General features: G+C 35.4%; 1 protein-coding gene across 3 annotated transcripts in view; it reads left to right on the top strand.

Moving 5' to 3' along the window:
- PRICKLE1 (prickle planar cell polarity protein 1) overlaps positions 1-15,886 on the top strand; it is a 102,620-nt gene that overhangs the window by 75,575 nt on the left and 11,159 nt on the right. For all 3 annotated transcript variants that reach the window (XM_007503144.3, XM_007503146.3, XM_007503145.3), the window contains exon 2: positions 6,006-6,197. In XM_007503144.3, coding sequence (XP_007503206.2) covers positions 6,063-6,197 — 135 coding nt within the window. In that variant the 5' untranslated portion in view covers positions 6,006-6,062. The remainder of the gene's footprint in view (positions 1-6,005; positions 6,198-15,886) is intronic.

Here is a 15,886-nt window from a genome sequence, read left to right as displayed (position 1 = left end):
TAGTAGGAAATATATTACCTCTCTCTATTTCCCTTTCTCCCAGTTCATCTCTTTTTCTCATCCTCTAAGTTTACTTTTTTTGGATATCATTCTATCCTAGTCAATTCACACCCATATCATCTGTGTTTGTATACTCCTTCTAAATTGCCTCAATAATGATAAAAGTTATTAGGATTTACAAGTATCTTTCCCCTCCACTTAGGAATGTAAGCAGTTTTACCTTATTGAATCCTTTATGATTTCTTTTTACTCTTTACATTTTTATGCTTCACTTGAGTCTTGAACTAGACAGTCAAATGTTCTATTCAGCTCTGTAATTTTTTTTATCAGGAATTCTTTGTTATTTGAGGGGTTAGACTACATAAAATGACCATATTTTCCACAATAATAGCACCTTGGACCTTGTTTGCTAAATTTTTTTTTTGCTGTTTATAGAACTGCCTTGGTTGCTTATACTGTCTTGCTGAGACTCTCAGTTTTCTCTTGCTTATCTGTTTTGTTGATTTTTATTTTTGATTCTCTTATTTCTCCATTTCTCTTCTTAGATTCTCCACTAAATAAATCATTTGCTTCATTTTCTTATTTGTCCATGTCAGCTTAGTAAATGTACATAGCAATCCATCTTATGCCATCAAGGCCCATTTCTGCCCAGTCTGGACAATTTTGTTGGAAGTATTGCCTGACTACCTTGTAGGAGTTCTTAACAAATTGTCTTCTCAATTGCTTTATGTTCATGTCTCTAGATATGACCAGAGAAAAGTACTATTCTCCCTTATCAATATCAATCAAAGTTTGTCCATTAATTTGGAGGGTGTTTCTCCAACTCTCTGCCTAACTTTTTCAAACTTTGTCCATGCCCCAGATCTGTTTGGATGCTGTCTCATTGTGTTTACTAGTGCTAGTCTTGCCTTAACCAATTTTTCATAATCATCGGGAACATTGACATCCCAATCTGGAGAAATTTCATTCCTCTTTTCAGATAAAATTTTTCCCTTTTCACATTTTGTTAATAATTTGTCAAGCAAAATTTCCATATCTAAGTAATCTGAGTCATATTGTTTTATTATTTTTTCAAACTTTTGAATGACAGCCTCTGGATCCTCCTCAAACAAGGGGGTGTTCTTTTTGAAACTGTCAATGCCTGTTTGGGTAAATCCTTTTCTCTGTTTAACATTAATCATTTGTCCTGTGTTACTATTGGCACTTCATGCAGTGGAAAGAAACCTCTCATAGCATGCTCTAAAACTTAACTGTCTCCTGTTCTAGTTTAGTGCCTTCTATTTTCTGTTCATTGCCCATATTTAATTTCCTTTTCACTTCTTCAATCACTTGGCCTTGAAAATTTATCACTCCCTCCAGGTATTGTATTTTTAGATCCCTGTCATTATTACATATTTGCTTAAGTTTCAATGATATAATTGTCAGGAAGATAGACCTCTACCCCCTTATACTTGATTGGATTTTAGTGATAGTGATAGGTTAGAGATAATCAATAGTGTGGATTTAGAGTGATTAGTATAAAACCTATTATGATATAATCAGTAGAGTTCATGATGTATAGATTTTATAAGATCAGATTAAGAATAGATTTTATAAGGTTAGATTTTAGGAGAATAAGAGTTTTATAAGAATAGAATTTATAAGGATTCCTTACCCAAGCATAAAAACTGCTTCTAGGGGGATTTTCAACCTCTCCCTAAGCTTGTACTTCCCCTTAATCATAAGATACTGACCTTCTAAGTTTCATGACCAAACTTGCGATAAGCATCTTGCACCACTCCCTATTTGGAAATAACCATTTTTCCCTTTAGAGTAGATGAGTCTGAGGTAATGGTCATTGCCTACCCCAATAAGTGTATTATCTTGTGACCTGACCTTTAGACTAATGTGGGCATTGCTAGACAAATTAACCAATCAGCTTTGTAGTTGGGTAACTTTCTAAAAAGGGTTTGTATGATGTTACATCTTGTAATATAAGTCATCAACCTTGTACGGAAATATTCTTTTGTTATAATCTGGGTATATAAACCAGATCTCCTCCTTTTAGCATCGTCTCTTGCTGGGGTCTTGACTATGTAACACGTGTAAGAGAACTATTTTATTGGAGGATTTGGCCCTCTTCCAGTAAATTCTAACTTTTTGCTTCGACTTGGAGAAATTTGGCTCTTTGACTTTATTTACCTAAATTGTCTATATTGAGGTGGTGGGCTTCTATTGCTCAACATAATTATGCTAAGGGTGTAATATATAAACATCCTAAGCAAAAATATCACCAATATTCCAATAGTTCCTAATGGGAACCACTATAATATGTCCAAAAAGTTCATACATAGCAGTTGAAAAACAGGTTCTAGTATTCCCCAGATATAACTAGGGATTGTTTTTGTAAACATCTGGGTAACATTTCCCATATTTAAGTAACATTGTTTTTAAGTTGTTATTCACTGCAGACCCTTTGCGAAAAATGCTGGCAGTGGAGAGAAAAACTGCCCTTTGGTGCCCCCTGTGGTGCTGAAGGGGAATAGCACCTGAAAATTCAGACAGCTTAGAACACTTGTCTTTTATAAAAACCAGTATTTTCTTGTTGTTAGGTTCTTTCTTTCCTGTATTTGGCTTGCCAAATGTTTTTTGAGAGATTAGCTCAGTTATAGATTGTAGTTATAATAGCCTATTAATAGACTATAAACAGATTTGGTTGTTGGGGTTGGTGGTTGAGAGTTGGGTAGACCAGTAGTTAATGAGACTTGACTGGAGAGAAATCTTCTATAAAAAAATCTATTCATTTATATTTATTTCTGTAGGAACAGTGATAGAAAAAAAGGAAATTGGAGATATGGAATTTGAAAAGACTTAGGAAATGTAATTCCATAATTCTAAATTTATCTTAACTAAAACCAACCCCAAATATGTCCCACAAGGGACTTGATTCCCCCTTGATGAAAGTCAAGGCTGATTTAGCTACTTTTTACTGACTAATCTAATCCCCCAAATTAACTAACTTTGTAGCCTAAACTAAAATATAAACTTATTAAACAGAGGGGAATAAGTCAGATTTCTTTCCTGCTGCTCAGATGAAAATTCAGCTTGTTAGAACTTTACTGACTTCTCCACTCAGCCTTTGCTTTCTCCTGCACTGGCAAAAAGGAGGAACTGCAGCACCACTATTCTCTTGTCTGCTAGGATGTTTTTCAAGAGATAAATTCACCAGATCTCCTCCAACTCTCAGAACAAAGGTCTTGGACAACCTTTCCTTGATCCAGACAGCCCAAAGAGTGATTGTTGGTTCAACTGACTTTCCGAAAGCTCCTTGGTAAAGTTCTCTTCCCCTTTGAGATTCCACTCTGACTTAAGGAAATCCAATTCATTCAACTCCTCTCTCTTATCCATCTATTACCAATCTATCAAGAAATTTTGTTATTTCTTACCTAATTACCAAACAACCTACTACATCTTGAAAGTTCCATATTCGATTATAGAAAGAGCTTACATAGAATAACCTCTTTTCATTAATGAAGCAAGGTAAAAGAACAAGAATGAAGACATATGGGGAATTTAAATAGGGAAGTCAATGGAATGGCTTCTATGGGAGTAATATAGAGAATTAATCAGCAATAAAAAGACTATTTTGCAACAAGGGCCCAGTTGAGCTAAAATAACATGAATTTGTAATGACCCAATCATTCCAATTGTGGGACTTCCTCCAGATTCTCTTGGCAGCTTTTGAGTGAAGGAAGAGAATGGTGGAAACAATCCAGGGCTGATATTTGGCATCAGAAGTAAGACAGTAATCCAGAGGAGATGGAGTATTCAATAGCAGAGAACAGTGTAATTTGAAATGGCTAACTGTTGAACTGGGGTTATTGCAGGAGGAAAGTGAAATCTGGGAAAGTACTACGGGGTAAAAGAAATGGAGGTTTTGATGAGAGTAAAGATTAGATACAAGATGGGTGAAGCATAGGAAGTGGGGGAAAGATGGTAGATTATGGTCAGATAGGGGAATGCCAGAGTTTCTAATTAAGTAAATGGATTACTTATGGGTATGGCAAAATCTGGTATCCTTATTTGGGGCTGAAGTGGCATGAAGAAATAAGTCTTGGGAATTGTTAAGTTCCATGGGATTGAATAATAGGCTATGAAGTCTGAGGGACCATATGGAGTTTAAGATTTAATATTAAATTCCCAGAATATAAGAACAGCAGTTGGGAAGTAGAGGAAGATAATGAATTGGATGCTAAATTCCTTGAGAAAGGATAAAAATCACATGAGAGCTGACATGCATCAGCAACCATAATTTTAATTAAATGGGTTTCAAAAGAGGAAAGATTGTTGAATGAAAAAGCCAACGGGACATTTTATAAGTGATATTTGGAAGCAAGGAATATTCTGACTCTCCCTCCAGGACCAGTTAGATGGGGGGATGCAAGAACCAGTGACCTGGGCATTCAGTGTCCTCAGAAAGGACCTAGATCTAAGTGAAGACTGACATACGTAAACAGTGAGAGAAAGATATCCAAAATGGAGGGCATTTCAATACAGAATGGGGGGGGGGGGAAGGGCCTAATCATGTGGTGATTGTCTGTGGTGACAGACAAACCAGCCCAAATGTTTCACTATTGTCTTTAAAGTGTTAGGGGAAAAAAAGAATTAAATTCTCCAACCCTTTTGAGTAGACCCTCTGGCAAACATAACAAAACCTAGATAAGAAATGCACAGAATGGGCAAACTTGATTGAATTAAGATCTATGTCTTTAGCACAATTTCTGGCACAAAGTAGGCACTTAATAAATGTTTATGATATATCTTTGCTACAAATATTTAAATTGATGAGATCATTCATCAATTTAAGTGTCGGAAATTATACTTAACTCCAAATTTTGGTGAGTTGAATTGAATTTGATTGTATTTTTAATGCAGTTATTAATAGTTACCATGCTAGTTTTTCAGCTGAATTGAGCATTTATTTAGGTAAGTTGATTTGGGTTCAAAGAACAATATTTAACCAAGGAACAACCATACATAAGTACAGCATTTCATATCAAATAAGGAACATCCCCACTCTACTACAACTACAATTACTTCCATGAAGTAAATTTTTAAGGAAATCTTCTAAGGCTAAGAGGAGAGTCATACTCAGGAATAGGCAACATCAATTTTGTTTTCTCCTGTCCTTTCGACTGAGTTCATATTCTAGTTTTATAGCTGAACTGCCCAAATATATAGGAAACTTCTCTATGGGAAAATATGAAAAAGGACAGTTTCATGGAAAACCTCAGCAGAACCCTACCAGTTTCAAATCCAATTTTAAATTGAGATCAACAAATGTCTTTTGTTGGAATTTTAAATCTTTTTTTAAAAAGTAAACTAAAAGGGGAAAGTTGACAACACATTTCCTTTTTTTTTGAAATGTTAAACTTAAAATTTGTTGCCTTCCTTGGATTTTAAGCACTGAAGTTCATTATAAATAAAATTTAATCTGGAGGCTTATCACCAGATTTATACACATTTATTAGGAGAGAGAGAGAGAGAGAGGGAGAGGGAGGGGGGAGAGAGGGAGAGAGGGAGAAGAGAGGTCTCAGCCTTTCTAACTTTAGAGATAGATCTGATTCGCTCAGGCTGAGGCTTGCCAGAAATTACCAGATAAGTCAAGAACAGAGAAAATAAAGCCTCAGTCCAGGGAGCCAGGTAAGGTAGTAAAGAGAGCTCTCTCTACTTCTCAAACTCATTTTAAACTCAGCTCACTCATTCCTCCTTCCCAAGTTGGGCTGGCTCTGGCACACTGATGGAGAACCCAGGTGTCAGATCTATGCCAGGTATTTCTGTGACTCCTATGTCCTTCCACTAGGATGCATAAGATCCAAGTCCCCTAATTTACTTCACACAAACTTATGGGACTGTAGGAGACAGCTTACTGTGTGAGGCCCAGTAGCAAGGGAGGCATTCAGTTTTTACATTTAGTGGAGGCTGATTAACAAATTTAAGTTTTAATCTTATTTTTCTTCCTCCAGAAGCCATTGCTTAATGAACTGTGACTAAGGACCCAACCTTTCACTTTTATATTGGTGATGGAGCCATTGGAAATGGAGCCCCAAATGAACAGACTCATCTTTGGGTATCACAGAAGCTCAACATCTGATGATGATTCTGGCTGTGCCTTGGAAGAGTATGCCTGGGTTCCACCAGGTCTCAGGCCAGAACAGGTAGGAACCTAGTTTTTATACCAGACTTTTCTAAATGTAAATATGTTTTTAGATACATCTTTTCTAAATATATTCTAATTGTGATTCAAGTTTTAATTGAGGAAAGCAAATGATAAGGAATAATAGCTAATGTTTTACGTTGTTCTTGTTAACTTTTATTTTAAGTCATGTTTACTTCCCAATATATTCCTTCTTCCTCTCCCATCTTAGAGCTATTCTTTACAGCAGAATGAAAAACAAATGGAGAAAAATAGCTATTAAGCAAAACTAACCAACACAATAAAGAAATAGCCCTCCACTAATGAAAAGAAGGGTAGAAGGATCATTCTTGAAACTCTCCAGCCTTGGTTGGATCATTATCATTATTTCTTAAAATTAATTAATTAGTTTGTTACGTTAAAATACCTAATACACTCCCTTACATTCTTTCCCTCCCCCCAGTAGAGAAAAGATCATTTGACAAAAAGATATGTCTATATAAAAAACTATGTCTTACTTATATCAGTTTATCAGTTCTTTCTCTGGAGGTGGACATACACAGTCATTCTTCACACAATATGTCCAATTTCAGGTTTTGTTCTTTTTGTTTACATTATGTATATTGTTTTCTTGGTTCTTCTTACTTTGTATCAATTCATATGTCTTGCTAAGGTTACCTGACCTTGATCTTAGCCAAAAGGCAAGAAGGATTTCCCCTGTATTCTTCATATTCATGGTTTTTTACATCGAATGAAGAATCAAGGAAGAACCCCAGATTGAGAGCCTGGACGATTGGGAGGATGGTGGTGCCCATGACAGTAAAAGGGAAGTTTGGAAGAGGAGGGAGTTTGAGGGGTGGAAGGGAAGAGGGAAGTTAATGAGTTCTCTTTTGGAAATGAGTTTGAGATGTGTAGAGGGCATTTGGTTATAGATGTCTAGGAGTAGTTGGTAATATCAAACGAGCACAATTTGACATAGAGATGATAACTGAACTTACAAAAGTTGATAAGATCAATAATTGAGATAGTGATAGTATAGAAGTAGAAAAGAGGAGAGGAAACCTTTGGCATTTTAATGGGAATGACTTGAGTAAAGATCTCTCAGTCAGACAGGTTAGGCTGTAGGAGAACCAGGAAAGAGTAGTGTCTCAAAAAATTTGAGAATAGAGAGGGTTCCAGAGAATAGGATGGCTAACTGATAGGTAGGGAAGAATTAAGATAAAGAATATCAAGGAGAGGAGGGTGAACAATTGTGTCAAAGTCTGGGGAAAGGTAAGGTTGGAGAAAAGGCCATTAGATTTGGCAATTAAGAGATCATTAATAGCTTTGGAGAGAACATTTTCAATTGAATAATGATGTCATAAGCCAGACTGCAAAGAATTAAGAAAAAGAGTGAAAGGAAAGGTAGTAGAGATGCCTATTGTAATGTCTTTCTCAAGGAGTTTAGCCACAAAAGGGAGGAGATAGAGGACAGTAGTTAGTGGACAAATCAAGTTTGTAGGCATGCATATACATATATATGTAGTAGGGTAGGATTCAGGGGATAGGGAGTGAACGAAGACAGAAGCCCTTCTAACCATTACCATTGACCAATTTTGACATCTTTATCAATATAATAGTTGTACTAATTTGCATTTTTATTAGTAATTTGTAGCATTTTTCAATTTAAAACTAGTTTGCTAAATTAAAGTTCCTATTATATCTCCCTCCCTTCCCTCACCACACTAGAGTTGTTCTTCAAATAGTACTTCCGTTGCTCTATATATTATTCCTTTGGTTCTGCTCCTTTCAGCCTTCATATTACATATAGATCTTTCCATTAAAAAAAAATTAACCTGTTCATCATTTCTTACTGTGCAGTAGTAGTATGCCATCATAATTATATGCCACACTTTGTGTAACCATTTCCCAACTGAGGGGTATCCCCTCAATTTCTAGTTCTTTGCCACCACAGAGAGCTGTTATATAAATATCTTAGAACACATAGCTTCTTTTCCTTTTTTCCTGATCACCTTAGGACCTAATTGCTGCATCAAAGGCTATACACAGTTTTTTTTTTAACTTTTAGAACATAATTCTAGATTGCTTTCCAAAATGGTCGAATCAGTTCATAGTTCTACCAACAGAGTAGAGTCCCCATATTTCTACAACCCCTCCAACATTTGTCATTTTGCCCTTTTGAGATATCTAATTACTAATGATTTAGAGCATTTTTTCATATGGCTATATATAGCTTTGATTTCTTCATTCCAAAACTATCTGTTCATATCTTTTGGCCAATTGGAGAATGACTCATTTTTATAAATTCAACAAATTTCTTTATATATTTTAAATGTGAGACCTCTGTCTGAGGGGGAAAAAATATATTATATATATATATATATATATATATATATATATATATATAATTTCCCCAGTTTTCTGTTTTCCTTCTAATTTTGACTATATTTATTTTATTTGTATAAAATATGGTTGATAGCATGCTTTTCTCCCTTTGAGAACTGCCTATTCATATTTGAATGTTTATTAGGGAATGGCTCTTATTATTATGCATTTGTATCAATTCCCTATGTATCATGGATATATCCCTTATAATTTTAGCTACATTGATTTCATTTGTGCAAAACTTTTTCAATTTTATGTAATAAAAATTGTTCCCCTTATTTTCCCACTTTTATCCACTATTTGGTTAAGAACTCTTCCCCATCTGTAGTTGTGAAAGCCACCTCCTTCCTTAATCTTTTGATTTGTTTATAATATGACACATTACAATCAAGTCATGTGTTTGAATATACACACAAAAATGTGTGAGATGGTTGTCTAATGTCTAATTTTTATCAGTTTTTGTAAAAAAAATAGTTTTTGCCCAGTAATTGGGATCTGTAGAATTAGTGAACACTCTATTACTGTTTTCACTTGCTTCTAGATGTAATCTTGCTAACCTGTCCTACTGATCAACTTTTCTGTTTTTCACAATACCAAAAACTTTTTAAAAAAAAACCCTTACCTTCTATCTTAGAATCAATATTGGGCATTGGTTCTAAGGCAGAAGAGTGGTAAGGGCTAGGAAATGGGGGTTAAGTGACTTGCCCAGGGTCACACAGTTGGGAAGAGTCTGAGGCCAGATTTGAACCCAGGACCTCCCATCTCTGGGTCTGACTCTCAATCCACTGAGCCACCCAGCTCCCCCCTCCCCAAAAATACTCTTTAATAATTACTGTTTTACTAGTATAGTTCCAGATCTGGTACTGTCAGGTTCCCTTCCTTCCTACTTCTTTCATTATTTTCCTTGAGATACGTGACATTTTTTTCCTACCAGGTAAATTCTGATGTTATTTTATTGAATTTTTAGTAGTTTGATATGACACAGAATAAGTAAATTAATTTAGGTAGTATCATCTTTTTTATTGAACTGGCATGTCCTACCCATGAGTAAATAAAATGTCTCCAATTGTTAAGCTCTTTCTTTATTTCTGGGGAAAGTGTTTTGTTTTTATAATCATTTAGTTCCCACATTGCTTCAATATATGAACTTCTAGCTGTTTAATACATTTTATAGTTCATTGAAAGGACTTTTTACACCCTTATTTCCTACTGATTATAGAATGGTTGCTTTTTAGGACCCTTTAAGTAAATAATCATGTAATCTGCTCTAAGAATTAAATTTTAATGGTTTGACCCATATATATATATATATATATATATATATATGAAGATTATAAATAATAGTGGTGGTTACAGATTCAAAGTATTATTGTTCACAATCAAAATGACATTAATAGCTTTTACTTACAAAAGAGGTGAAAGAGTGAAAACAGAGAAATTCAAGAAGGTAGAGAAGACATTAGCCTATCTAACTAAGTATTGCTCCAGTGCTGTGCTCAACTCAGCCAGGGCTTATTGACCTTCAACGGGAATTAAACTCTCTCCAGAAGACAGGAAGGGAAAGCCAGCTATCCTCTCACCCAAGTTCCCTCCAAGAGGCAGATCAAGACAATGACTTGAGCTGAAGGTGATTCCTGAGGCCAACCTTCTTCTTGAAGCTGACTTCCTTCTTGAAGTCCAACTCCTTCTTGAAATCAACTTTTTTTAGCCCCAGAAATTCAGGGCCTTTTATAGTGACTTCTTGTCCCTTCCCCTCTTCACAAAGGCCAATCACAGTTTCCAAATTGCCTGGCACTGTCCATGGGACAGTGTCTGTGGGATCAACTTTGACTTCTGAAGGTTAAGTTCTCATCAAAAATATTCACAGTTTAGGGTGTGAATTTTCTAGATCTTCAAGAGAGGTGAATACTCATCAAAAGGGCTAACAGATTCTTGAATGGTTTAGTTTCTGAGGGTACGAATTCTCTAAATGGTTTGCCAGTTCCTCCACCTAGTTCAAGCTTTTGTTGATTCAGTCAAAAGATAACCAAAGTGTTAACTCCAGCTAGACCAAGGGAATAAAGGATTCCCTTTCACAAGTGTAAACTCAGAATAGACAAAGGGAACAAAGAATTCCCCTTTCACACTGCAAAATAGATATTCTTGTTTCCTCTTTACTTCTCCTGTTGTCTCATTTTTTTTCTTCTTATTGCCATAAGTAACATTTCTAAAATTGTATCAAGCAACAGTGTCAACAATGAACATTATTTATCCCAGTTTTAGTGGAAAGAACTGTTAATTAGACAATTAAGTAATACTAGTTCCCATTTTAAAGTGGATACTTATCATATTAGGAAATGGTCCATTTATCCATATGGTTTTTAGTGTTAATAACATAAAACAGTCTTGTGTTTGGTAGAGAAGTTTTCTGTATTTATTGATATAATCGTGTGTTTATTATCTATTTATTAAAGAATAAATAATTTGCAATTAATTAAAACTGATAAACTATAAATATTTTATTAAAGCTTTAATAGCTTAAAATTGCACTAAGACTTTGGGAACACACTAGATATATGCATCAGATGGGACAAATATAAAAAAATAAAAGAAAAGTTAATAGATAAAGAGCCAAAAAACTAAATAGGGATTTAGAATATAAAATAAATAGTTATCATTATCTAATATTTGTATAGTTCTCTTAATATTGAGCCAACCCAGCATTACTGGTTTGGATCCAATGTAGTCATATTGAAATTTTTTCTTACAATACTATTATAGCTATTTTGAATAACACTTAAATATTTTTGAATTTATATTAATTAGAAATATTTGTGTAAATTTTTCCATCTCTGCTTTATCTTTACCTGATTTAGGAGTTAGGACCATATTTCAACTATACAATAAACTAATTCTTTATTTTTGTAAGTTATTTATGAAGTACAGCAGGGTGTTTTTTTTTTTCAAAATCATAGCTCCTAGTTCTATAGCCCAATTCAAATATTAAAATTTTTATCTCCTCTTTGATTTTATGAATCTCAACTTTTTTGTCAAGTTTGTGTTTCCTGATTTGTTGTTTATCTAATATGTTAGTTGCATACTTAATTCCTTGATTTATTCTTTCTTTCCTTTGATGATGAAAGTGTTTAAAGATATAAATTTCCCACTATGGATTGTTTTGACTGTACTCCAAAAGTGTCTGTGATGTTATTTCATTGTTTTTCTCTTCTGTTAATAAATTATTTATCATTTCAATGATGTGTTCCTTGGTATTCAACATGTTCCCTTTTTAAATGTTTTCAGATTAAAATTTATCTTTTCCATTTAACAAAAATCTATCCTACATCCCTCCTCAATGCCCTGCCCCCAATTAAGGAAAGAAAGACAATACTGATACAACGTAGGCATAGTAGGACAGCTATGTGACTCAGGTTTACCATACCAAGTTTTGATAAAGATAACCACTTGATAAAGATCTTAGCAGATGTAATCTACACCTAGGATTTGTTTTTTCACATTCTTCCTCTTGTCCTTAGCCCCTGTGTTTATTCTAGGGAACTTCAACATATATATTAATTTTTCCTCAAAATATTCAAACTTCCTAATTCTTCAATTTATTCAGTTTTCATGGTGTACTTTTCTATTCTGTGATAACAGCTCCAGAGATGGTCATATCCTTTATGCCATCATCCACAAGTGTTGACAAACTCCCAAATTTCTTTAGCTGATCATAATCATTTATCATTAAATCTTTTCTTGCCTTCTGACACCTAACCCTGTTTGTGATCATCTCCATGAACTCCAGTCTTTCACCCCTCATTTCTTTTCTAGGTCACAAATTTGCATACTCTCCTCCTTTTCCTATTTGGACCTTTGTTGAACAATTCAATTCTACACCATTCTCTATTCTCAAATCTCTTACTCCCTTGTCTAATCACTGATCATGATTTTTAACACTCCAAATCTGGATTACTCCCACTATTTCCCTCCTTTCATGGTGCAGGAAATCAGAAAACTGTGCTGTCTGTATCCTCTTCAAATGTATGTAATCTAATTTTAACTGGCCACTTGCTGCAGCAAGATAGTCCTTCTATTCCTTAATAAATTCTCTGTCCCACTCTTCATAGTGATTATTCTAAACTTCTAATCATCTCTGAAGACTTCCCATGGTACCCATATCACCATCTTTGCTAATGACCTCAAGACATACTTGACTGAAAAAACCTTGAAGCCATTTACTAAGGGTTCTCCTTTTCCCTTTCCTCCCCATTTCACAATCCTTAAGACATCTTTCCCCAGCATCTCCTTACTGCTTTCTTAGATGAAGTGGTTGACCCTTATCCTTTTTTTTTTCAGATCACAAACATTTATTGAGCACCTACTATGTGTCAGACATTGGGCAAGGCATAGGAAGTACAGATCCACAAAATGAAACACTCTTTAGGAACTTGCATTTTACTGGGGGCAAACAACAACCATAAAAATAACAATGTGCAGAATAAATAGAGGAACAGGAATTGGACCAGTGATTTCACTGATACAGGGAATTCCCAAATGAAGCAATTCCCTCTACCAATACAATTGTTATTTAGTTATGTCTGACTCTTTGTGACCACATTTGAGGTTTATCGGATATGGGATCCAGTAAATCTCCAGATACTGGGATGATTTTCCATTTCCTTCTCTAGCTCATTTTACAGAGAAGTAACTGAGGCAAACAGGGTTAAGTGACTTGCCCTGGGTCACATAGCTTAATGTGTCTGAGGCTAGATTTAAACTCAGAAAGATGTCTTCCTGACTCTAAGCCCAGCACTCTATCCACTATACCACTTAGCTGCCCATACCGATACAAATTGGCATCTACTCTGAGACTTGCCTAGAGCCCTGGGAGATTAAATGATTTGCCTAGGGCCACACAATGTTTCAGAGATGAAGCTCAAAACTAGATCTTCCTGACTTTGAGATCATTTCTCTATCTGCTTTATGTGGATATAATTATACACAGGATAAATACACATTAAATATAAACATATTTAAATATGGGATAGGGAGGAAGCACTCTAGCTAGCATTGGGGAGTCATCATAAATGGTCTTTGGTGTGGGCCCCGGGGGACCTCTAGATGTAGACCATTGAAGAAGAAGACCATGGAGAGATTTCTTGGGTTAGAATCAAAGAATATTAGCTTTGGAATGGCTTTTAGAATATAGAATATCAGAGCTGGAGGGAAACCTAGACGTTGTCTGGTTTAAACTCAATATTTGCAGAAAATGATACTGAGATTCAGAGAGAATGAATGTCTTTCCTTGGATTTTATAGGTATTAAGTAGCAGAATTTGAACCCAAGTTTAGTTGAGGATCTTAGGATAAAAGGTTTTATTTTATTTTATTTTTAAACATTATTTTATTTGGTCATTTCTGAGCATTATTCATTGGAGACAAAGATTATTTTCTTCCCCACCCCCCACCTATCCTATAGCCAACACGTGATTCCACTGGGTATCACATGTGTTCTTGATTTGAACCCATTTCCATGTTGTGGGTATTTGCATTAGAGTGTTCATTTAGAGTCTCTCCTCAGACATGTCCCCTCAACCCCTGTAGTCAAGCAGTTGCTTTTCCTCGGTGTTTTTACTCCCACAGTTTGTCCTCTGCTTGTGGATAGTGTTTTTTCTCCTAGATCCCTGCAGATTGTTCAGGGACATTGCATTGACACTAATGGAGAAGTCCATTACGTTCGATTGTACCACAGTGTATCAGTCTCTGTGTACAATGTTTTCCTGGTTCTGCTCCTCTCGCTCTGCATCACTTCCTGGAGGATGTTCCAGACTCCATGGAATTCCTCCACTTTATTATTCCTTTGAGCACAATAGTATTCCATCACCAACATATACCACAATTTGTTCAGCCATTCCCCAATTGAAGGGCATCCCCTTGTTTTCGAATTTTTGGCCACCACAAAGAGCGCAGCTATGAATATTCTTGTGCAAATCTTTTTCCTTATTATCTCTTTGGGGTACAAACCCAGCAGTGCTATGGCTGGATCAAAGGGCAGACAGTCTTTTATTGTCCTTTGGGCATAGTTCCAAATTCCCCTCCAGAATGGTTGGATCAATTCACAACTCCACCAGCAGTGAATTAGTGTCCCTACTTTGCCACATCCCCTCCAGCATTCATTACTTTCCATAGCTGTTATGTTAGCCAATCTGCTAGGTGTGAAGTGATACCTCAGAGTTGTTTTGATTTGCATCTCTCTGATTATAAGAAATGTAGAACACTTTTTCATGTGCTTATTAGTAGTTTTGATTTCTTTGGCTGAGAACTGCCTGTTCATGTCCCTTGCCCATTTGTCAATTGGAGAATGGCTTGATTTTTTGTACAATTGATTTAGCTCTTTGTAAATTTGAGTAATTAAACCTTTCTCAGAGGTTTTTGTGAAGATTGTTTCCCAATTTGTTGCTACCCTTCTGATTTTAGTTACATTGTAACTAAAATTACATTGTACAAAAACGTTTTAATTTGATGTAGTCAAAATTATTTATTTTACATTTTGTGACTTCTTTCTAAGTCTTGCTTGGTTTTAAAATCTTTCCCTTCCCAAAGGTCTGACATGTATACTATTCTGTGCTCATCTAATTTACTTATAGTTTCCTTCTTTATGTTCAAGTCATTCACCCATTTTGCATTTAACTTGGTGTAGGGTGTGAGGTGTTGATCTAAACCTAATCTCTCCCACACTGTCTTCCAATTTTCCCAGCAGTTTTTATCAAATAGTGGATTTTTGTCCCAAAAGCTGGGGTCTTTGGGTTTGTCATATACTGTCTTGCTGAGGTCACTTACCCCAAGTCTATTCCACGGATCCTCCTTTCTGTCTCTTAGCCAGAAATTGTTTTGTTGACCGCTACTTTATAATATAGTTTGAGATCTGGGACTACAGGCTCCCTTCCTTTGTGTTTTTTTTTTCCATTATTTCCCTGGATATCCTTGATCCTTTGTTCTTCCAAATGAACTTTGTTATGGTTTTTTCCAAATCAGTGAAAAAAACTTTTGGGAGTTCTATGGGTATGGCACTTAAGTAAGTTTGGGTAGGATGGTCATTTTTATTATATTGGCTCGTCCTACCCATGAGCAGTTAATGTTTTTCCAATTGTTCAAGTCTAGTTTTAGTTGTGTGGAGAGTGTTTTGTAATTGTTGTTCATATAGTTCCTGTGTTTGTCTTGGGAGATAGATTCCTAAGTATTTTATTTTGTCTAAGGTGATTTTGAATTGGACTTCTCTCTCTAGTTCTTGCTGCTGAAATGTGTTGGAGATATATAGAAATGCAGATAACTTATGTGGGTTTATTTT

This window comes from Monodelphis domestica, chromosome 5, assembly GCF_027887165.1.
Source record: "Monodelphis domestica isolate mMonDom1 chromosome 5, mMonDom1.pri, whole genome shotgun sequence".
NCBI classification, from domain to species: domain Eukaryota; kingdom Metazoa; phylum Chordata; class Mammalia; order Didelphimorphia; family Didelphidae; genus Monodelphis; species Monodelphis domestica.
The sequence above is the reverse complement of the archived record's forward strand: the minus strand, read 5'-3'. Positions and strand labels throughout refer to the sequence as shown.